The sequence below is a fragment of the Danio rerio genome, chromosome 2, assembly GCF_049306965.1.
Source record: "Danio rerio strain Tuebingen ecotype United States chromosome 2, GRCz12tu, whole genome shotgun sequence".
Lineage (NCBI taxonomy): Eukaryota > Metazoa > Chordata > Actinopteri > Cypriniformes > Danionidae > Danio > Danio rerio.
The window spans coordinates 19700402-19724288 of NC_133177.1; the positions used below are offsets into that span (position 1 = coordinate 19700402).

The 23887-nt window shown below is 34.0% G+C and overlaps 1 protein-coding gene across 24 annotated transcripts in view; it reads right to left on the bottom strand.

Moving 5' to 3' along the window:
• Positions 1-23887, bottom strand: part of st3gal3b (ST3 beta-galactoside alpha-2,3-sialyltransferase 3b) — a 165947-nt gene that overhangs the window by 58943 nt on the left and 83117 nt on the right. For 23 of the 24 annotated variants that reach the window (XR_012386558.1, XR_012386557.1, XR_012386556.1 and 20 more), the window contains 3 exons: positions 23799-23841; positions 14405-14497; positions 1520-1614 (listed from right to left, as the gene is read on the bottom strand). Coding sequence is in view for 21 of the 24 variants with exons in the window: in XM_073915115.1 (XP_073771216.1) it covers positions 1520-1614; positions 14405-14497; positions 23799-23841 (231 nt within the window). In the remaining 3 variants the exon portion in view is untranslated. 24 annotated transcript variants of the gene reach the window in all.

The following is a 23887-nucleotide window of genomic DNA, read 5'->3' on the forward strand; positions in this document are numbered from 1 at the left end:
TGACTAAAGGCCCGTGCACACAGAGAAGTTTTTTGCTCACGTTGTCAATCAACGTTTAACGCCTCTTAACTAAATAAAGGGCGTGAAAGTGATCGTGCACACCAACGTGCAAAACGCCAACCGCAAAAGCGTCATTAAAAAAACGCCTCATGCCACGTCAAAACCTTTTCCAATCAGATCGGCACTTTTGTTCACGTGCATGGAGCTGCTGAAGTTACAGTAAACCGCAATTGGAGGCGCTCAAGCGCAAAACTGTCAATGCGAGAGCACACTGAAGAAGATGCCCAGAGGCGATATGAACGTGGAGCTGCTTATTGCTCTTGTGAACACTAATCATTTCTCCATCGCTAGAGCTGGAGCTGCTGCTTGAACCATCTATGCTTGTTCGAGTCACCAGTAACTTTAACAACAACTTCCTTTCCTCCTCTTCTTCTGTGTTATAAGCGGGTATCAGAAGTTTAAAGTTGTGTAGCACTATCTAACGTCAAAGAGTGATTTTGCATATGCTTCAGCTTGACTCCAGTAAAAAGCAATTGGGTTTGAATGTGGAACAACGTCTCGTAAAACACTGATGATAAACGCAAACGAAAAGCGCCCCGGTGTGTTGGAGCTTAAGGCTGAACTTGACATAAAAATGCCCTCCGTCTACAGAGATATCTCCTTACAGTATTACAGCATATTACAGTCTACGATGTTTCTCTGTTGCAATCAAGATATCACAATTATTTACCCCGAAAAAAGCAGTGAAATCACTCCCAGACTGCTGTTGTGTTTGCAATGAGGAGGGGGTGTTCCGGTGTGAGGTCTATGAATAACACTGTTGAGAACCGGGATAGGAAAGTAACTGTATTAAATTAGGCACTGTTCTCGTAAATAAATTGCATAGTTGCAATCTATACAAAAGAGAAAGATCGACTTAAAATATCACTCACCAGTTGAATAATGATTTGATCTGCTTTAGTTAGAAAACACGCCGTTTTAATCCTCTTATCTTATCTTATCTTCTTATTATTCAATCCTTGCGCCATCTTGTGGATAGACAATGTCAAGTGTTTTCGACTAATAAACATCGACGTGCTGTCTCTCAGAAATTATGAATATTTTTAAATAAGCGCTTTCCTTATAAATAAACTGCATAGTTGCAATCTAAACAACTACATTCTTGACCAAAAAAGCCCTAAAAGTAAATTATGTTGCCCAACAGCAGGAATATTTGCCAAACTGTGGAGTGTCCTCTGTTTGTATGTGGGCGGAGTAATACACAAAGGTGAAGAGGTCTTTCCCCTTAAGAACCAGACAAAACGGCTGTGTGTGTTTGTGTGTGTGTGTGTGTGTGTATATATATATATATATATATATATATATATATATAAATGTTTGTATCTCTCTCTCTCTCTCTCTCTCTCTCTCTCTATATATATATATATATATATATATATATATATATATATATATATATATATATATAAATAATCTGAAAAGCCATCAATAGAAAAAAAATGTGAAAACAGAGACATACCTTGTGTTCTGAATCCAAATGGAGGTAAATAGTTGATCACTTTTGCAAGCCTCTTAAAGTTTCGGTCCAGAAACATAGAAGCTGGCTTACTAAACCTGTGAAAACAGAATAAAAATAATACAAATAGAGTTATTGAGGAGTTAATTTATCTAAGAGCACATTCACACAGTAAACACCTTTTTATCAATAAGCTAATTAATTCCACATCAGAATAATATAGCCTAACACATTCCTTTCCTGGATATAAGGAGCCTGACAAGGTCAAAAGGGTCTTTTGTCTGTGAGAGGTCTCACTTCGTCTGTGCTTTGACCTGTGGTTAAAGTTTAAAACCGTGTGGCTAAACCAGCACCAATCCATCACGAATCCAGGCCAGAAGGGGATACCCTACCCCGCAGGCCATTTCCCAGCACACTACACTCTCAAGGCTAGATGTGCAAACGCTACAATGAATGTCTGTGCCTCTGACCTGCAGATCCTCGCTGTCATTTCTTATCTACTCCGTCTGCTACCAAAGGCTTTTACAACAACATTTAAAGCAATACAAATGAGCAAATCTCCAGGAAGTGGAGCACTGAGTGGATTAAAGGTGTTGTTAGGCAGTGTGATTTTACAGAAGCCAACATTTTTCTATACTAGATCTCTTTCAGAGGTCATTTAATGATTTTATTTTATATGGACAGAGCAAGTCTAAGAGAGCAGAAGACCTTTCCAAGCTAATGCTGCCTCTTTTCTGCTTCCGTAAGTGTGGCCATGATGTGTCTCTGTTTTTATGACCCTCCCAACTCAACAGACTCATTATTCATTCACAAACATGAAGATATTGAATCATTTTTCAAGTTTTTTTTCCCCCTTTCTTTTTGCTGGCGTTTTATGATTAAGTTTGAAATTGCAGTAGATCTGGGGCCACTAACAAGGAGAGCTTGTAAACAATTAGGCCCCCTTATGAAAAATAAGACTAATCATGGGTCAGTGCAGAGAATACATGGGGCTTTTAAAATGAAGGTCCTGCAGTTGGGATAAAAAAAAAAAAAGCAACAGAACCCCTTTCCCGAAAATCCCTTTCAATGCACCATGCAATGCAAGTTCGCAACCTTCAAATTATCAAAGGGTTAATTCACCACAAAAGAAAAAATCTTTTATTCATTTCTCACCCTAATGTTGTTCCAATCCCCTGAGACCTCCATTCAACTTTGGAACACAGATTAGGAAATTTTAGTTCTCTGATCCCCAAAAGACAGCAATGGTAATGAGGCATTTGTCCAGAAAAGAAACCTTAAACATTGTCAGAAAATCCAATGCGACTTCAGTGGTTCATTTATTAAAATTTATCTCAGCCTTCTTTGTTTATATTGAGTTATTTCACTTTAAAGACCATAAAAGAACTTAATCTTTGCCCTAAAAGTGATATTACTGAACCTACACACAGAAGCCTTTTAGAAGAAAATGTCTGATGGCATTTAGAGGTTTTTGCATCTGAACTCTTCATTCATATATACATACATATATACATACATACATACATACATACATACATACATACATACATACATACATACATACATACATATATACATATATATATATATATATATATATATATATATATATATATATATATATATATACACACACACACACACACATACATATATGCACACACACAAACACACACACATATATATATATGTGTGTGTGTGTGTGTGTGTATGTATATATATATATATATATATATATATATATATATATATATATATATATATATATATATATATATATATATATATATATATATATACACACACACACACACACACACACGTATATATATATATATATATGTACACATATATGGGCAGTTGGCGAGCAAACTTAAAATAAATAATAAATAAATTAAATAAATAAATAAATAAATATATATATATATATATATATATACATACATACATACATACACACACACATGCATATATATATATAATTTATTTTTTTTTAGAAATGGAAGTTTGATCATTGTAAATGTGCACCTTAATGACCAGAGTAGATGAATAGCGAATAGAGTCGTATTTAAATAAAAAAGATTTGTATGATTTCAATTGAATTACCAAAGTCATATGGAATGTTTGACAATGTTTTTTTAGTTCATTTTATAGACTTTGAATGTCTCTGAACTATTGTTGTCTATTAATTGTTGTCTATTATTGTTGTCAAACTCAAGTAAGGCTTCGATGTTCTGCTTCACCAAATATCAGAATTAGTTGTGTGTGTGTTCACAGATTTGCTAAGTCATGCATAGGTCATAGACCTTTTTCTGACACAGTCATGAAATAGGCCGTTCGCCTATTGCATCTTTTGTGCGCACAAGTCCATTATTTTCAATGGAGATGCGTGGTTTGCGTGCATATATGGAGAGCGGCACGTGCGTATGTCAGGTGCACCCAGCTGAAAACATCTCTTTTCAGACAAACTTTAAATTGAACTTTTCAGAATGCCGCATCACAAGTCACATAACAAAAACAGACCGATCAGTTTCATACTTTGTCTGAGGTAACCGAACTGTGTATATTACATACAAACACAAGACTAACTAATACAATTTTAAAGCAATTCAATATTATTTATTATTTATATAAATAAAATATAATATTATAATAATTTAGGGTTCTGTAAAAATAATAATAACATCAAAAATAAAATATTTTTATTACATCTGCAGAAATTTGTCCACCACCCGCAATTATAGAGCAGTCGAATTCATAAAAATGTATATCTATTATTTTTAGTGGTACAATAAATAAAAATAAAACAAAGGAAGAATGGGTGCATTTTAGGACTGTTGGGCCCCAAAATGTTCCAAAACACCATTAAAATGTGCTGATTTTAATGGGTGGCAATGTTTTGAAATAGTTCATTTAATTTTCTTGTAAGTTTTAAGGCACCTGTAATAGCAGATGTGATAGATTATATAGTGTTGTTTTGTTTCAGCAGAAAAATAAAATAGAATTAAGACATGATAATCTGCGAGATTATGCTTTATTTTTTAGGCAAAATAACATTAATCACATTAATTACATTGAGTTGCACTGATTCATTTCGCAGCTCTAGTGGATTCTAGTTTACTTCATAATGACTGAACTGTAAATAAAAATTCAATAAAAGTAGAAAGGGGGCATTTTAGGACTGTTGGGCCCCATGCTCCAAATCACTAAATCAGCCCCTGAACAGCAGCAATGTTTAGTTAGTTTGTTATCCTCTGAGAAAATGGTTGAGGGTCACCGAGCAACGACAAAGGAGCCACCGCTGAAAATGCTGAAGAAAGTGACGCGCTCATGCTTTCCACATGCTTTTAGATGCAATATATGACTGACTTACAAATTACTTTATTTTGCCATACATCAGCCTTCCTGTATCCAAAGTAACATAATCCCATACTACAGATGTTGACTTTTTTTGCCACTAAGTCCTCTTGTGCTGCACTCATCAACCCCGGTACAGACTATACTGAGGGATGTAAACCAAAACAATGGTTCCAGCATATTTTCGATTTTACATTTTTTATTTCTGTAGCTTCTGAGAATCCAAAATATTAATTAATTCATTCATTTTCTTGTCGGCTTAGTCCCTTTATTAATCCAGGGCCGCCACAGTGGAATGAACCGCCAACTTATCGAGCAAGTTTTAACGCAGCGGATGCCCTTCCAGCCGCAACCCATCTCTGGGAAAATCCAAAATATTGATAAATAATTTTATGATAGATGTTTTAACATTAGGTTATGTATAATTGGCATCTTGATAGTTTTTAAATAGTTTGATAACAAGCAGGAAATGTTCATGGGCTAGTGACATCAGCACATTGAAATGGTCTAATTGCAAGCTATTCAGTTTCCTTTTCTCGCACTCTGTTTTGGCACGCTGCTTTATGATTGGTTCAAATACCATACTGCGAGAAAATCATGCTGTAAGACGATCATGAATTGAAAATCGAACATGTCCAAATCGTGATTTCGATACGATTTCAATTTATCGCACAGCCCTATTGTTTATGATTATTTCATCTAAAACAACTTGATTTGTGTTCCAAAGATAAATGAAGACCTCAGTGGACTTGAATGAAAGAAGGATAAGTAATTTTTAACAGATTTGTATATTTTGGGCTTCAATTAACACTTTACTTTGTTGTTTTAGTGACGTTTAAGTGAAGAAAGATTGTAGTTACTTCTAAACAAGCCAAATCCACAATATATAAAGTAGGGAAATTGAGGACAAAGATGTCAGTTAAAGAAAATGTCAGAGTGCAACAGCAGGAAATGAGACTAGGAAATGAATGGGTTCAGTATTGGCGACTGCTTAGCAGACTCCGATAAAAAGTGTGTCTAACTCCAGCACTAATCACTGGAGATGTCCAACAATGTCAAAAATAAAACTGCTACACTGGATCCTCTTATAATCACCTGATAAAAGCAGACCTTGCCAAAACAAACAGTGATTAATTAGCTTGTGGGGTGTGGATTAACTTGCATTATAAATAACTGGGCACGAGAGCTTCAGGCCTAAAGACAGACAGGGGTCTCCCTGTCATAAAGGGGTCCTGAACAGGAGGCCTGTGCACATTGTGCTCATTTCCTCATGGCTATCTCTCACTGGGGGCTGTATTTTTATAACCGCCCGCTCAAGTTCACCCAAGACATTTGATTTAAGAGTCCAATACAAACAATTTTGGGAAAAGAGTAGAGGTGTTGAAAATAAAGTGGATTTCAAGGGTTAGCCAATGACTAAACTAACAGAGGGTGGGATCACATGGCTTCAGGTGGTTTCCTACACATGCTGGGACGCCCTAATAAAGTAAAATGAGGAAAAAGTGATTGCTCAAATGACCACTTTCTAACTATGCTAAGTGGGCTTTAAAGAAACAGTGCCTAGTTAGTTCAACAACCAATTATTGACCTTTTTTTTAACCTTACCATCCTCAGAGAACAAAGGCTATAATAGTTTTGGATTTTTCATTACTTTTAGTTTTATTTCGTTTTGACTTTTTGTTTTCAAATTAAAGTTAGTATTAATTTGTTTTTAGAGGTAGATTTGCTAGTTTTAATATTTTGAAATTGCTTAGTTTTAATTTAGTTTTATTAGTTTCAGTGTTAGTTTTAGTTTTCCTTTATTTTTTTATAAATTATTATATTTGTTAGGGGTAAGATTCAAAATCAACAGAATAAATATTTGTATAATAAAAACTCAAACAAAGATAGATTTGATAACACTTTAAATTAACTACACACTATAAATCATTTATCAAGCATTAGCAAATAGTGAATTCTTTATCTGTTAAGTATTAACTCTACATTAATAAACGTTAGTAAGCAGTTTATAACTGCAGCTATGCTCTATTCTTGACTTACAAACATATTTAAAATGTGCTTAATTGTATTTTCATACTTAGTTAATGATTTATTTTTCATTACTAAATTAAGTATCGCATTGTTTGCAAACCAGTGTATTGAAGAGTAGTTGAGGGTTTTTAGGATCATCAGAATGAGTTGGTAAATGATTCATAATCTATTGAAATAAACGTTTACATATCTTATTATTCAGGCATATACTAATAGTTAACTAATATGTTAATAAATGCTTTATTAACTCAACTTCATGCAGTTTTGTGATCTAATCTAAAGTGAGGACTATTTATGCTTTATAAATCCCTTATAAATGACTATTAAAAGCCCAGAATCAAATGAACAATAATCTTTGCAATCTTTCTAAAAAATAAAATGACTGTAAAGTATAAACATTGCTGAATAACAGCAGTGTCAAAAAACGACATCCAACTGGATAAAACAACAACAATACAATAATTTAACAAAATAATACGATGCAATGTTTAAACTCTACAGTGATTTTATTTTAGATGAGCTTGCAAAGATTTATTTTCCAATTGAAGTACAGTTTCATTTGTGTATCTTTAATTGAATAGGAATGATTAATGTCATTTTTCCTGTTTAGAATTTAACTGATCCTTTATTTGTCATTTATAAGGGATTTATAAAGCATAAATAGTCCTCACTTTAGATTAGGTCACAAAACTAGATGGAGTAAATAAAGCATTTAATACCATACATAGTAACCATTAATATATGCCTGAAAAATAAGACATATAAATGTTGATTTCAATAGTTCATTAATCATTTACTAACTCATTCTGAATGATCCTAAATACCCGTAACTACTCTTAAATACAAATGGTTTGTAAATAATGCAATACTTAATTTAGTAATGAAAAATAAATCAATAACATTTTAAATATGTTTGTAAGTCAAGAATAGAGCATTTGTAGCAGCCGTTATAAACTGCTTACTAACGTTTATTAATGTAGAGTCAATGGTTAACAGATAATGAATTCAGTATTTGCTAATGCTTATTAAATGATTTATAGTGTGTAGTTATTATAAAGTGTTACCATAGATTTTTTGTTTGACACAAGAACACTACCATCTACCCATCCTCAAATTCAAATACAACAGTCCACGAGATAGCAGCCTAAAGTAAAATATTTGTGCAAGGCTGTTTCTGAGGTTAGATACACAGTAGTGATGATAAGTTTGAATCTTTAACATGAAACAACTCTTTCCTGACAATCCTTCCATGTTAGGACTCAACATATCAAAAATATGTGGTCAGCAAACATGAGTCAGTCAGTTAAAACAACACCATGATCTGAAAAGTTTCCTAAAATTACGTTTAACCCAACTGAAGCTTAATTCACTTATTTAAATTCTATTATGACTTTCTATTAATAAACTTTGTTTTGCCCGTTCATCTTATTTAAGCACTCGGTTTACCCATGCTGCTGTTGTTGAAGTTTTGTCACAGCAGGCTGTCATGTACTGTTTGTGTTCAGTTAACTGAATCATGGATGCACAGTATTGTCGGTTCACTTCTTCTCAAATCTCACTGTACTGTTCTAATAACTAAATAACTCGGTATATATTGGTTTATTTTGAGTAAGTGGTTCACTTAGAGCAGGGGTGTCAAACTCAATTCCTGGAGGGCCGAAGCCCTGCACAGTATAGTTCCAACCCTGCTCCAACACACTTACCTGTAGGTTTCAAACAAGCTTGAAGGACTCAATTAGTTTGATCAGGTGTGTTTAATTAGGGTTGGAAGTAAACGGTGCAAAGCTGCGGCCCTTTTGGAACTGAGTTTGACACCTGTGACTTAGAAGATCTGTTTAAAAAAAATGATTCCTTCATGATCAAGATAATACAGAAAGAAAGCCCATTATATAGCACAAATGTGCTAAATTAATCATTTTAAGTCTCTGTATTTAATGCTGTCATTGTGCTGCTGTCATGTCCACTCGTTGTTTTTGTAGCAGAAGCAACAGCGAGGACTGAAGGAGAACCGGCAAGTGAACTGGCAGCATAAGTAAACAGATTTACTTCTAAAAGTCATACAGAAGGTTTATGCATTTAAAACATTTACAAAAATGAAAAGGAAGGCCATTTTTGCTATAATTTTAGTTAGTTTTAGTTCTATTTTTCTAAATGTAATTTTATTTCAGTAAACAGATTTTTTTTTTCAATTCTAGTTTTTGCTTTTTTGTAGTTTTCGTTCATTTCGTTAATTATAATAAACTTGGCTAAAATGTTATTACAAATATTTTTTGTTATAAAACTCAATTTTACAAATATTTTAAATGACTTTACAAGTCATTATTCAGTTCTAAACTTCTAAAGCCCCCCCCCAAAAATTGTTCACAGTCAAACCTGACCACACTAGCACTAAATAAGTAAACAGATTTACTTCTAAAAGTCATACAGAAGGTTTATGCATTTAAAACATTTACAAAAATGAAAAGAAAGGCCATTTTTGCTATAATTTTAGTTAGTTTTAGTTCTACTTTTCTAAATGTAATTTTATTTCAGTAAACAGATTTTTTTTTTTCAATTCTAGTTTTTGCTTTTTTGTAGTTTTCGTTCATTTCGTTAATTATAATAAACTTGGCTAAAATGTTATTACAAATATTTTTTGTTATAAAACTCAATTTTACAAATATTTTAAATGACTTTACAAGTCATTATTCAGTTCTAAACTTCTAAAGCCCCCCCAAAAATTGTTCACAGTCAAACCTGACCACACTAGCACTAAATGTGGAACTAACTGAATCTAGCAGAAGCATTTGCACCCAAACTAAATCTTACAGAAAGTTTATTTTGTTTGAAATATCAAACTCAAAAATGAAACACAACTTTTTTCAGATTTATGGCTTCGATTTTAGAGCAAACGTATTTTGCTAAACGTGAAATTTGAATAATTAATTGCATTTAAGTTCCAAAATGTTAACTTTTTTCATTACAATGCTAAGTATTTCAGTTTTATGCATTCAGAAATAACATTAAACGTTTGGTCTGCTTTTTAGTTTAACATAATTCCAGAACCATCTAAACTGAATCAACGTATCCTAAACATCATTATAAATTATTTATCACGCAATAAAAAAGCTCAAATATTTGTGTTGTAATGATGTGGCAGCAAAGCCTTCTGACCCCCCAAAATAAACACAGAACCTGAGAACAATGATCAATCACATGTGTTAATTAGAGACACATTCTAGACACTGTTAACACATATCTCGTTAATTGGGAGAAGTGTTAAAAAGCTCCAGTCACCAATCCATTCATCGCATTGAGAAACACCACAAATGCATCTTCTGCAACTCGTCATTCTTGTTGTCAAAAGATCTCCACTCGCGCTTCTTTAAAAAGTTATTTCCTGACATTATTAGTTCTGTTTAGTCAGTTTTTGTTTAAATCAACCATCTGACTTGGACTAAATATTACTGTTGCTATTGTGTGATAGTTGCTGTTTTGCGATAGCTGCTTAAAATCCTTTCCAAAATAATCTTGCTTGATTGGTGGAAAAGCGATTTCTAAACAATGGTATGGCGATGAAAGAAATATCCATGAACAAACCTGAACCGTGATGCTTAATGTTTATCATCGTTGGGCATGCTGGAGTGGAAAAATGACTTGCGCTAACAATAGCCAGCCGGAGAATTACACTGAAGACGAGGAAACAATGGGATACGGATGCCAGTAGAGACGAAAAAGTTCCATCAAAGGCCTGTGACATCATCGAGGGTCGCTGAGTGCTGTGTGACATCATCGAGGGTCACAGATTTAGTCATACAGAAGATGTTGACTCATTGGCTCTTCCACAGTGGCTGCTTCACAGGGCTTTTATTGCCGTCAGCCGCCAAAGACAGAATCACTGTCCACATCCAAACGGAGCTGCTACAACAGGCGCATTGTGGAGCTGGTGAGCATGCGGAAGTGGTTGTTTGTTGTGGTAGGTCACAAATTAACAAGGGTTTAAAGGATCAGAGGAGCAGCTTTCTGTTCAGTCAGAGATATAATGAGTCTGGCCTCGGGGGGGTTCGTAGTTGTGAAGTGACATAGTGTCTCTCAATGGAAAATTTGAAAAATTGGGGCTAAATCTTTAGAAAAAGCTGTCATCCATTCATAGAGATCATATTTAATTCTGTAAACGACAGAGAAGCTCAATAGTGCAAAGTTTCATAGATCAAAAACAGGTTTAGAAAAGCTGAAGGAATCAAAATAGAAAGGAAGATAAAAAACACAGCATTCAGCTGAAGCTTCTTTTGTGTTCTTCCGACCAAACTTTCATCCCATTTGCCATCTTTAGTTATCCTTCTTTTCAAATGTGAAATACCTTTTCTTGAAACACAATCGCATCTTACAATGCGGCGACTCATTTGAAACTCTTGTGGATCTCTTGTACCAGGACCTAAGAAGGTTTTCTGCCAGGCACTATTTTGATAAATTCATATATTTTTTGTGACAGAAAAAAAAAATTGTTAAAATAGAATTCATTTGAAATTGGTTTCTCAAAATTTCAACATGACCATCTTAAAGAGTCCATTTTAACTTGTCAACATTAATTTAGTGAAGCACCAAACTGTCGCATTTTTTTGTGAAGCACCAATGGTCGCATTTTTTCGTGTTGCCAATATCCTTATGTTTATATAGTTTCTATTGGTGTGTGTGTGTGTGTGTGTGTGGTGTGTGTGTGTGTGTGTGTGTGTGTGTGTGTGTGTGTGTGTGTGTGTGTGTGTGTGTGTGTGTGTGTAATATTTCTATGCTTATAACCACCTCCGAGCATAGTGGGGGTCGTGAGCCACTGGAGTTTTTATTTTAGGGGTCATGGGCTGAAAATTTTGAATACCCCTGATTTAAATTACCATACTGCATTTTAAAGTTTTTATTACAACAAACATTTGATTGTTTTTGTTTTTTTTCTTTCATAGCGAACACAGTGTTGTGCATGAAAATAAGTATTTAACAGTGTCACTATAGCTACTCTAGCTGATATAATGTTTGGTCACACTTTACAATAAGGTTCATTAGTTAATGTTAAGTAATGCATTTACTAACATGAACAAACAATGAACAATATATTTACTACAGTGTTTATTCATGTTAATAAACGTTAGTGAATGAAAATACAGTTGTTTATTGTTTGTTCATGTTAACTCATGGTGCATTAACTAATGTTAACAAGCATGGACTTGAATGTTAATAATGCATTAGTAAATGTTCAATTATGATTATTAAATGCTGTACAAGTGTTGTTCATGATTAGTTCATATTAAATGAATTAACTAATTAACCTTATTGTAAAGTGTTACCTAATGTTGAATATAATGCAAGAGTGAATCTAATGATTACAAATGTCTCATTTTATCAGTCTAATAATATTCTCAATGACAAATGACAAGCATTTGTTTCAAACATAAAACATATTCAACTTTAGAATTATGAATAATTATATCACTTTACTGTGAATTAACAGCAGGGACGTATTTTAAATCATTATCCATAAATCCATAAAATATTTAGCATTTTAAACCAACAGCAGACCGACACATAGGCCTAATATTATTATTGTTGTTTTACCATATGGTTGTGAATAACAATAATAATAGCCGACTAATAGGGCTGGGCGATAATTCGATATCGATAATTATCACGATATAAAATTTTTTCGATAAAACGATAATGACAGTTCGATACTTGCTCGATAATATTTAGGCATAATGCGTCACGTTGCGCAAGCATTTTGCAGCCTGCCCTTCCGGATGCTGCACGCCGTACAAGTTTACATCCATACAGTGTTAGTTGTAGACTTAAGAGAGTAAGGGAAAAAAAAAAAAAAGAGTAAAAAAGGTCAGAGTCACAGACATTGTTGACAAGAAACGTCACTAGACCTCAGTCATGAGCTATTTAGTTTTTTGCTATCCGACACAAAACAGCAACGTACACTGCAAACTGCAAAAGCAGGCAACACCACAAGCCTGTTTCATCATTTAAAGCAACACCACCCTTATGAAGATGCTAAGAAATTACAGACCTAAACAAGTGCTGGAAAACCAGGGCAACTACCCAGCAGAGTCTCATGTCATTATTTTCAAAAGCCGTGCCTTACGAGAAAAAAACCCCGAAAAGAGACGAAAGATATGACAGACAACACAATCTCAATCACATCTGAATAAACATTTAAAGCTTGCTCTGGCTGCATTAAGGATATTTACACTACAACATTTACATTAATAAAACTAATATAATAAAGTAGCAAATTTAAACAAAATATCAAACAAAAATTAGTTAAACTCAAGAAAAGGGGACGATAGTGAAGCCACACAAAAGAAAGAAATATAACAAAACAATTCTAATTCATGCATAACCTGTTACCTCGCTAAAAACCGATGAAAAGAAAAAAAAAAGTCATTCACGGCAGTGCGCCGCATTCTTCCCTATTCTGAATAAAATAAATATAAAGATGATGTTCACCTCCCACCTGATGTCTTTAACAATACATTTTCTACGTGTTTGCAAAATGGAAGATATTTGATTCAAGGAACTGCTCTAAGCATGTATTTTTCGTGCAATGTTTGATACCGCACAGCGAATGAGAGAAAAAAAAATGTAGCATTTACCGGAAACTTAGATGCACACGGCAGGTAGCGTCAGAAAGCCGCGTGTGTTATTCCGGTCACTAAATGCGGTGAAAACCATACACGAGGTTAAAGTTTGGTTGTGGTGCTAACATGTTTACACTCAATGGTTAACTTAGTTCGATACGAACAAACGGAATATACAAAGAGCGCTGGTCGCTCACTTACCAAATCTGTAGAGACAGGACAATCACCAGCAACTAGAGCCGCGTCTTTATTAGGAGAATACTACAAGTGAATCCGGATCTCAGCGTTTGCTTGCGTTGTTAAACAATGCATTGTTAAACAATGTTCCTCCTTGGACACGTAGGTTATTGTTGTCGAGCGTCGCGTACGCTGTTAATCCATTGCGCGAGTCTGAGCTCTCACAGAGAGAAAATGAAAATGAAACTTAACTGCAGCAAAATATATAAAGCGACACTTCACGCTTGTTTTGCCAACACAACGTGGTGTGAGTGTCGTCTAAACACTGTGACAGTAATGAATATTATTGAAGTTGCACAATAGAGCGCGCTGATTGGTTTGAACCAAGCCTTACTCATGCATTAATGCATCACACTGTAAGACGTAATAAGACACACTGTGGCACAGATGCCCAGTCTGCACGCTGGAATACAACGCTATTATGTCATGACCGTGACGCAGCTTCAAAAATTCGTTTCAAACCGGAAGTACCAATTTGCTTGAAATAACGCAAAAACAACCAATTCACACTTTTTTGTGAAATATAGGTGTCCTAATAGTGTTTTTAGCAGTGTAGGACACATATACGACTGTCAACAGCTCAAAAAATGTGTTTTGGTGTTTCGTGACCCTTTAAGCACTGTGTATTGCATCTTATAAAGAGATGTGTACATACTTTGGATAGATAGCAGTCATTTTGGCAGCTGCATAGCCAGGTTTGCAGGCTCCTTCACTGAGGTTTCCATACTTGTACGCCAGATCCAGAGGCCTGCAGACAGTTATAGAGGAGAAGAAAGAAAGGACATTCGATTTAATTCGACAGGAGTGTAAATGTTCAAATCTACAGGAAATCACTATCTCAATGTGAGGTATATTGCTTTTATCTAGCCTGGCACATGATTGATGATGTCTAAAGCAGGATGTGATGGATTACTTGAAGAAACTTCATTTATAGCTGATGTATAATATAAATGAAACAGTCAAACAATAGGAATGCAACAGATTTTGCTGGCAGCACAAACAGCGAGCATGTTTACTTCATACTTTGGATCTAAAAGAATTTCCCAAGCCCAAAAACAGCTGACGTTCTGAAGGCATGCGTTTGTGGCACGAAGATACCACGGAAAGCTATTTTGACTGACCGCTCAGTTTTTTTCATCCAAGAAAAGGGGCAAAATTTGGTTACACATATTTGAACTAAACAGCACCGACGTTCCGGGTTGTTTAAAAGCAGAAATGTGGAGGACTTGGATTAATTATTCCATAAAAAGTGTTTGTTATTCAAGCTATAAAGTTGTCTACTTTTCTAGATGAATAAACATCTGGTTATGCGTGACAGAAGTTTACTCTATGCTAACAATGCATTAGAGAAAGTTATGCCATTTAGCTTAACCCTCTGGTTTACATGTAATGTTTAGAGTCTTGTGGATATGCTTTTAAAACAAAGTATTTGAATGTTTCGTGCACTAACTTTAGTGTTTAGTTCTACACTTAGTGCCTTACAGAGTTATTTATTTTCCTTTTATTAGAGTTCAGTTACAAAATAATATCTTATATGATTGTAGTAATCCATGTAAAGGGGCACTCCACTTTTTTGGACATAGGATATTTTTTTCAAGTCACCTAGAATCAGGGTTTCTACAGGTTTCATCAAGTCAAATGTAAGAAATTTTAAGACCTTTCTAAGAGCATTCTAAACTATTTCAGACTTACACAAGGCTAAATGTGAAGGTTTTTTTTTCTGATAGCCTAGTTAAAACATAAAAAACATGTTGTTGTAAAGAAGATAAACCATATTGGTAATAAATTGTTAATAAATAAAGTTTTGGTAAAACTTTTGAGATAAAATGTTAGTGATTGAATGCATGTTGTCCCGATTGGGTAGCTTTACATAGACATAGGAAAATTAAAACTTGTATAAAAATTATTTATTCATTTAATTATTTATTTAAGACTTTCAACACAATATTTGAGTAAAAATTACTTTGAAATCCTTAAATTTTGTTTTTGAAATGCAAGACTTTTTAGGACCCAGCAGATACCCTGTAGAACTGGGCTATTCAATTAGTTTGTCATGGGGACCAGTTCATGAAAAGCATCCTAAAAGGGTCGGAGAGATATGATTTGCAATATGAGTGATAACACAACAGCATATAACCCATCTGTTGTACTTTTGCTCTTTAAGACACCCATGTTGGATTTTTCTACATTAAAATTTGTATATTTTGTATTTGAAACCACATAATTTAAGTACATTGTACAATAGGCTTTTTATTTTTAACAGACATATTTAAATGTTGTATTTCAAAGCACAACAAAAGCAGTTCACTGCTTAGGTAGGCTTTTTCTATATTTAAACTCTTGTTTTGAACTGCATATCAATTATGCATATTGGCATATATTCTTGCATTGGAAATAACAAACTTGTGCACGGAAAAGACGCACTTTGTTTATGCTCTGCAGCTTTAGTTAATCCAGTGTGCGTGCGTATTAGCCTTGGAGTATAAACTCGGAACTTTGAACTAGAACGGTTATTAATGAAATCAGCTAATTGCAGCATCCCTATTAACGATATCAGTGCATTTTACAAAAGGACTTTACTACAAACATATTGAATTGTTTTTGGCTGCTTGCGCCACTCGCTTGCCAGGTGACTCACTCTCTGCTTAGCCTTCAACTACTGCTCTTGCTGTATTGAACAGATGCACGTCACTTCATAGCAGCTTTTTTTTGACTAAACTAAATTTATTTTTGATGGTCACACTGTTTGGGGAGCCGGAACAAATTGCCTTGAGGCCCAAGTTCGACCCACAGGGCTTCCAATTGAAAAGCCATGCTGTAGAGGTTACCACATTTTACACATTTTTAAATACATTCAACCGATCTCTTGGTCTGGAAAGAACACTTTTAGCTTAGCATAAACTATTGAATTGGATTAGCCCATTAGCATCTAACTCAAAAAAAAAAATATATATATATATATATATTTATATATATATATATATATATATATATATATATATATATATATATATATGTGTTTTGATAATTTTCCTATTTAAAGTTTGACGTTTCAGTAGTTCCACCGTGTGATAAGACTGACAAAAATGAGAGTTGCTATTTTCTATGTCAACATGGTTAGGAGCTAAAGAGTTCAGATGCAAAAGCTGCTAACGCCACTTCTGCCAAAAATGAGCTAATGACATTGAGCGAATGAGAACCAATCAGAAGACACGAATCGAATCATATGTCTCAATTTAGCAGCGTGCTGATACGCCGGCTTTATGAGGAGACTCTTTTAATCTGCTTTCGATTCGATTTTAAAAGATGGTGTTTGATGAACTGCATGAGCCTGTCCGACTGTCAGTGAATGGCAAATGGAAATGTCCCATACCTCAAATTTCCACAAAAAAAGAAAACACACTGTACAGTCGGAAGTGTAACATGCATTCATAATGAGTCCAATTTGCTATACATTAAAAAGCAACTTTCATAAAAGGCGAAGTTAAGATGTCGTTCTTTTATTGCACATGGGTGCCATGAGGATAAACAAGAGACGAATAAGAGACCAAGACCTTGAATATGGTGAGAATGAATGAATGACAGCTTCTAAAAGTATCTGAGACATCCCCTTTTTGTCCAGCAGGCCTACCTTGGGTTTTATTCACTAATTTAAGCAATTTTTTTTAAGAGATGGGTATAATATATAAAAAAAAATACATTGTTTATGATACTTCATAATACCTATACGAAGTATAGCATTCCGCTCGTTAAGTGTGACGTTACGCGAAGTGGTTTCCGGGTTTAAGCGCTCTATTTAACTGAATGGGGAGACTCGTGAAATGGTAATAATAAACATTTACAAAGCGATTTGATACTTTCGAAAATCAAGATCGCAATATATGGCCATGCCTAATATCGAATGGCCAGAAAGTTAGGGTGCTTTCACACCTGTGAATCGATTCAGTTGTTCCGAAACAGAGATTAAAATTGTTACATTGTTCTTTGCTCTTGGAGTGGTTCGCTTTCACACTGCAAAGTTTCTAATCGGACCAAAAGAGCTAAAACAAGTCACGTGTGAGTAAACTCTCCTCACATTGGTCAGAGTGTCAGGGTTTATTTTGCAGCGTCCCGCTCAGCTGTCAGGAGAGATGGTGGTTTGGTGGTGATTGACAGGGTGCGCGCGCATGACGTGTCTGAGGAGAGACACGATGGGGAGGGGTGAGAAGGGTGCGCGTCGATGCCTATTTGAGGACTGGGAGAGAGACGCGAGATTACCGGGAGATCATCACTCGTTTGCGGGCGTCCGGAGACTCTCAAAACTTTCCGCCCTACTCATAATTCTCTCTTCATATAGCCGTATGCCGTATTACATATCCATAAAACACTGTAATATAACCGCGCTCGGATCGGATCGCTTTCTCACTGCAATCGAACCGCTCCAGGGTTCGTTTCAATCGAGCCGAGACCACCTCACTCAAGCGATCTCGGAGCAATTACTTTGGCGCGGAACAGAGTGCGATTGCCCTGTTCACATATGCCAATCGAACCGCGCTAACTGGGCAAACGAGATACGTTCCAAAACAAAAGTGTAGGTGTGAAAGCACCCTAATTCATTTTTTCATAAATTGTTAAAATTTTGGTATTTGTGATGCAGCAAGCCAAGAGATTGTTGTGTACACTATGAATTTATATAAAATTAACTTGAATGTGTGATAAGAATAAAAAGTGAGCATCAACAAATGATTTCTCAACTCAAATGAGTGGCGGCTTGGACCCGGAAACAGTATTACATACGTCACCAATACATCACCACTTAACAAGCGGATACCTAATGTCTGATAAGCTTTTATATTAATGGACAATGTACAGATATTGATGTTTCAAAATGTTTTTACACTACATTATTTCAATCTAACAAGCTTAGTTTACAATGTTTACAGTTTTTACATTGCTCTACTTTATTTTTTATTTATTTATTTATTTGACATGGACATCACAATTACACTGGACAACCAAATGCATTTGTTTAAGTGATTTAGCAAACTTGCTAATTTTCAACACCTGTCCACAGGGGGCTTAAAATTGACAAAATAGAAATAAAATAAAACATACAAAACATTACAATTTACAAATTTCTTTACATAAAATTACTGCAGGCAAAAGCAAAGGTGACATGATCCAACCAACTAACAGTAGACTATTTGTGCAAACACTGCTGTTTTGTTTTTAACCACTTTTTAAGAGTCCTACTAAAAATATTTAGATTACTTCCTGATTTTAAGCTAACCGGTAAATCATTCCACAGTTTGGCTCCCTTTACAGAGAAGACAGATTGACCAAACGAGGTCTTACACTTTGGCACTAGACAGTCACCGTTAGCAGTTGCCCGTGTAACTCTGTGGGAGGTTTGATGCCGATTGATTAGCTTAGAAAACAGGATTGGAACATGATTATTTAAACATTTAAAAACCAATTTAAGATAACTTAATTATTTAATTATTTCATCTATTTAATTAATGTTCATTTTAATGTTATTGATTTATGCACTTGACAGATTTCAGTTATTCATTTTTCTTTTGGCTGGTTTATCAGGTGTTACCACAGCGAAATGAACCACCACTTACTTAACAGATTTATGTATTTTTATTTTAGGTGGTTTGTGTAATGGGTTTTATGTTTGGTAAAATAATTTAGAATTGCAACTTTAGTGTTTTTTTTTTTTTGTTTTTTTTTTGTAATAAATACAGTGTCTTGTCCAAAAGAAAGCACAAGTAGATTTAGCTGGTTTTGACGCGAAAGAGAAAATCTACCTTGTTAAATTGATGATATTGAAAAATGATATTATTGAAAAGAAAAATTATTTACCAGCAAATGACCATTTTATTATATATAAAATGAAACTTCTGAACCTTCTGTAAATACAGGAGCCTGATAGAAAATGCTCATATTCAAGAAAAGAGGTCAGATGGATTTAGAGAGTTTTTGCATCTGAACTCTTCAACTATACTAATTTTGGAGTAATGATTAAGAAACTGTGCTGCAAACATTGCTGCATAAAACGCAAAATAACTGTTACATTTTTTTTTTTTTTCGAGTGCCTTGGACAAATTTTTGCTGTTTATTCTGATTAATCCCTTTCCCAAAGAGCACCGACACACTATTTAAGGTACCCCTGGGCACTTTTTGTTTGACTTTGTTTTTTTATTAAAAATCTTTTTTTTTTAACTGAGATGCTAACGGTCTGATCTGATAACATGATTTATGCTAAGCTAATCTAAAAGTGCACCCGTTTGGAGATCAAATGAATGGATTGAAAAATAATAAATCTGTTTTACACTAGGGGACTTGTAAATTGAGTCTACTCCCAAAAAAAGTGGAGTGCTGCTTAAAATGGAATGAGGGAGCAGACAGGCTCCTACCACGTAAAGTGAGCAACATCATTAATAACCTGTAGCTCACACCGAAAGCAATTCAAATAAACAGGTGGGGAGGACGCAGGTCAGGTCTGAGAGGCCAGTAAATGTGCGCAAAATGCACTAAAGTGCCCAGATAGAATAGCTATAGCTAATGAATAATAGTATCTAATAAAAAAAACTATCATAATACAAAATAATAAGTAGTGTGAAAACAAATGACGAGTTCAGATGCAAAAAAACTCAGCGTTGTCTAAAATTTCCATCAAAAATAAATTTTATCAGCCTCCTTTGTTTATGTTGAAACATTGCATTTTAAAGATCAGGAAAAGCATTTATTCGATCTCTTTAAAGTAATACTACTGAACATACACAGGAGTCTGGAAAGAATGCTCATTTTGTAGGAACATTTCAGATGGCATTTAGGGGTTTCTGCATCTAAACTCTTCAAATGCTTTAGCATAAAACAGCACACTAGTTAAACAACATTAGCAAATGGGATTACTATAATGGAATACGGTCTAATCTCAATATTAAAATCAGTAAAATCAGAGTTTACAGCAAAGTTTTCAACATCAACATCACAACATCCTACCCTAAATGGCTTTTCAACAGTTAGAATAAAAGCCACAAGACACTTATTTGCCATAGCCTTCATGTTGATAAAGTAGTTGGCCCAATGGGACCGTGTCGTATTTTGTTGTCGTGACAGCTCCGAGTCTTTAAGCAGCAGAGCGGATGGTGGATTGAGGCCAGCTGAATGATGAAGTGCACCACACAGACAGTTTTTGCTCACAGCGTCAATGAAATCTAAACCTGTCGAAGGCTTTGCTTATTGTACGTGCGCGTGGTGTGGACAGACGTGTCTTCTCTGATGCTCAACACTGAGAAATTAGGGCGAGGTGAGAGTCTGAGAGTTTGGCCGCTTCAAAGATGAAATGTAAACATATACCTACCACACACAGACCTATAATACATCACACGAGGTTGCTGGAATAGATTTCAAGACACTAATGGCACTGAATGGAGTCAAAAGCTTTTAATGCTTCAGTCTTAGCACCCAATATTTTCTTTATATTTCACCATGAAGGTTACAATCACTTGATCTATTGAAAAGTACATTTTGACTATTTTTAAAGGGTAAGATTTATTTTTATTATTATTTTTTAATTGAGCCTTTTAGAATGAGTAACAAATCAATATTATTTAATTAGCAAGGTTATGCTAATTGCCTACAAATTTAAAGTACCTGTAACCTCATATATGTGACCCAAGACAGGAATAAGTGTTTTTTTTTTTTGTTTTTTTTTAATCGAGACTTTTACATAATCTGTAAACCGAAATGGTAAGACTTTAGAATAACTATCCGTTATAACTAGTTAATAGTCCATTAATAAACTGTTAGTTAATGGGTTATAAATGACTTTTTAAATAAAAGTTAACAGTTTGTTAATTATTTATAACTGTGCCTTATAGATAGCCATTAGATAACTTACAAGCTGTTAGTTAAGTTCTAAATGACTTGTTAACTGTATTTTAATGATTTACATTTATACCTAATACATTAGTAAAAGATCATAAACAAACTAGTAAATTACCTACTAAAGACTTGTTAAGTATCAGTTGTGAGTTTATATATGCTATTGGGATGTTATTGTAAAGTTGCAACTAGTCTTCATTTATTAACTTAGTAAATGAGGAATAGTTGCAACTTTAGAACAACGTCCCAGAGACATACTTAAGCTAATAACCAACACTTAACTAATACATGAACTCACACTTTACAGACCAGTTGTTCATAGTTTGTTAACCATCTACTAATACCAGTGAAACTTCGTAGAACAGGAAATGGATGGAACAAGTTACAGAAATTAGATGTGATATTTAAATTGTAAAACTTTTGTACCTTTACCTTGTTCCACTCATAGGCTTTTCTGTGTGCTGCATTTTACCAGAGAAACTCCACAGATGAAATGTTGAACATTGTATTGAATGTATAGAAACGCACATACTGAGCCATCACATGGCAGAACAGCAGTATACAACAGAATACAAACCCATGAGGTTTGGGCACTTTTTGTGCTAAACATGAAAACAAAATCAATAAATAAAAATATTTTATTAAAAAAGTTCTACAAAGTTGTAGTGGTGTTATTAGATGTTAAAAATAACTATAAACAACTGTTCTGTAAAGTGTTAGTTAATATATTTTAAGTGTTAGTTATTACCTTACATATGTTATTGGGAGGTTATTCTAAAGTCCCAACTGTTCCACATTTACTTACAGTTAATAAATGAAGAATGGTTGCCACCAGAATAACTTCCTGATGGCATATATAAACTATTAACAGATACTTAAAAGTCTTAAGGAAATGATGTACTAACAGCTTGTTCTTGATCTATTACTAATTTATAAGGTATAGTTATAAATCATTAAAATACAGTTAAAAAGTCATTTACAACTTGTTAACTAACAGCTTGTGAGTTATATATTGTTAGCTTGATAGTTATCTATAAGGCACACTTATAAATAAATAACAAACTGTTAACTTTTATTTAACAAGTCATTTAAAGCTCATTAACTAACAGTTTATTAATGGACTATTAACTAGTTATACCGGATAGATAAAAATAGTTAACAAACTAATAACTATTATTTAACAGGACATTTTTAACTCAATAACTAAGTTTATTAATGATCTATTTGCTAGTTATACAAAAGTGTTATTCTAAAGTGTTACCAAATAAACGATAAAATACAGCAATCACAACGTGTATCAAAATAAAATACAGTGTTTTGTATTTTCAAAATACTTTTGCAAAGAAGCATGACATTTCTTCCTTGCAAATCTAGACTTTGTGAAGTAAACAGTGTTTGATAGCAAATGTGGTCAGTAAAATTACCTTCATCTCTGTACATTGATTATTCAACCTTTTAATATTTTATATGGCTTTTAAATAAAGAGGTTATTAAAAATGTTTGTTCACAGAATTTGAGAAATCTTTTTTTTTTTTTTTTTTTGCTTGAGTAAAAACTGTATAAGTACTGTATGTGTTTTTGATTATTTAATATTTGTGTTTTATGCTGTGACAATTTAAGGCTTTCATCTTTACTATTTGGACCTACTGATCAAATACTGGATGTATTGTTATGTTGTTTGTTTTAACGACAAACATTTGGCCTTAGCAATCCATCCAAAACTACCATTATTTGTAGAGTATACTCTTTCTTCTAAGATTTTTCAATTCTTGTTTTTTAAATGGAAGAGTCAATAACATCCAAAGCAACAGGGGGGTGCGTTTAAATGATGTAGATTTTAAACAAAGTATTTTATAGCATTTTGAAAATACCAAAATACAATACTTTTTTTTTGATACCGTTTATTTTGATACACCTAAAAGTAAGGTATTTGGTATTTCATTTTAAAATGCATTTTATATATTTTTGACCAACCCTGGTTATGTCCATATATGTAGACAATATGTGGCCAAGACACACTATTTGAAAATCTGAAGGCATTCAGATCTGAAATCTGAAATCTGTGGTTATAAAAAGAATAAATATGAAACAAACTGTAATAAAAATGAATAGAATATCAAAAAGTTAGATTATTTTTCTCATTATTTGTTAAAAAGAATCCAGAGAATACTTACAGCTTTGTGTCCAGATTCAGCATGAACCCTTGCTTATCAAACACTGTGAAAAGAAATAGAACAATTACCATCAGTTCAGACGATCACAA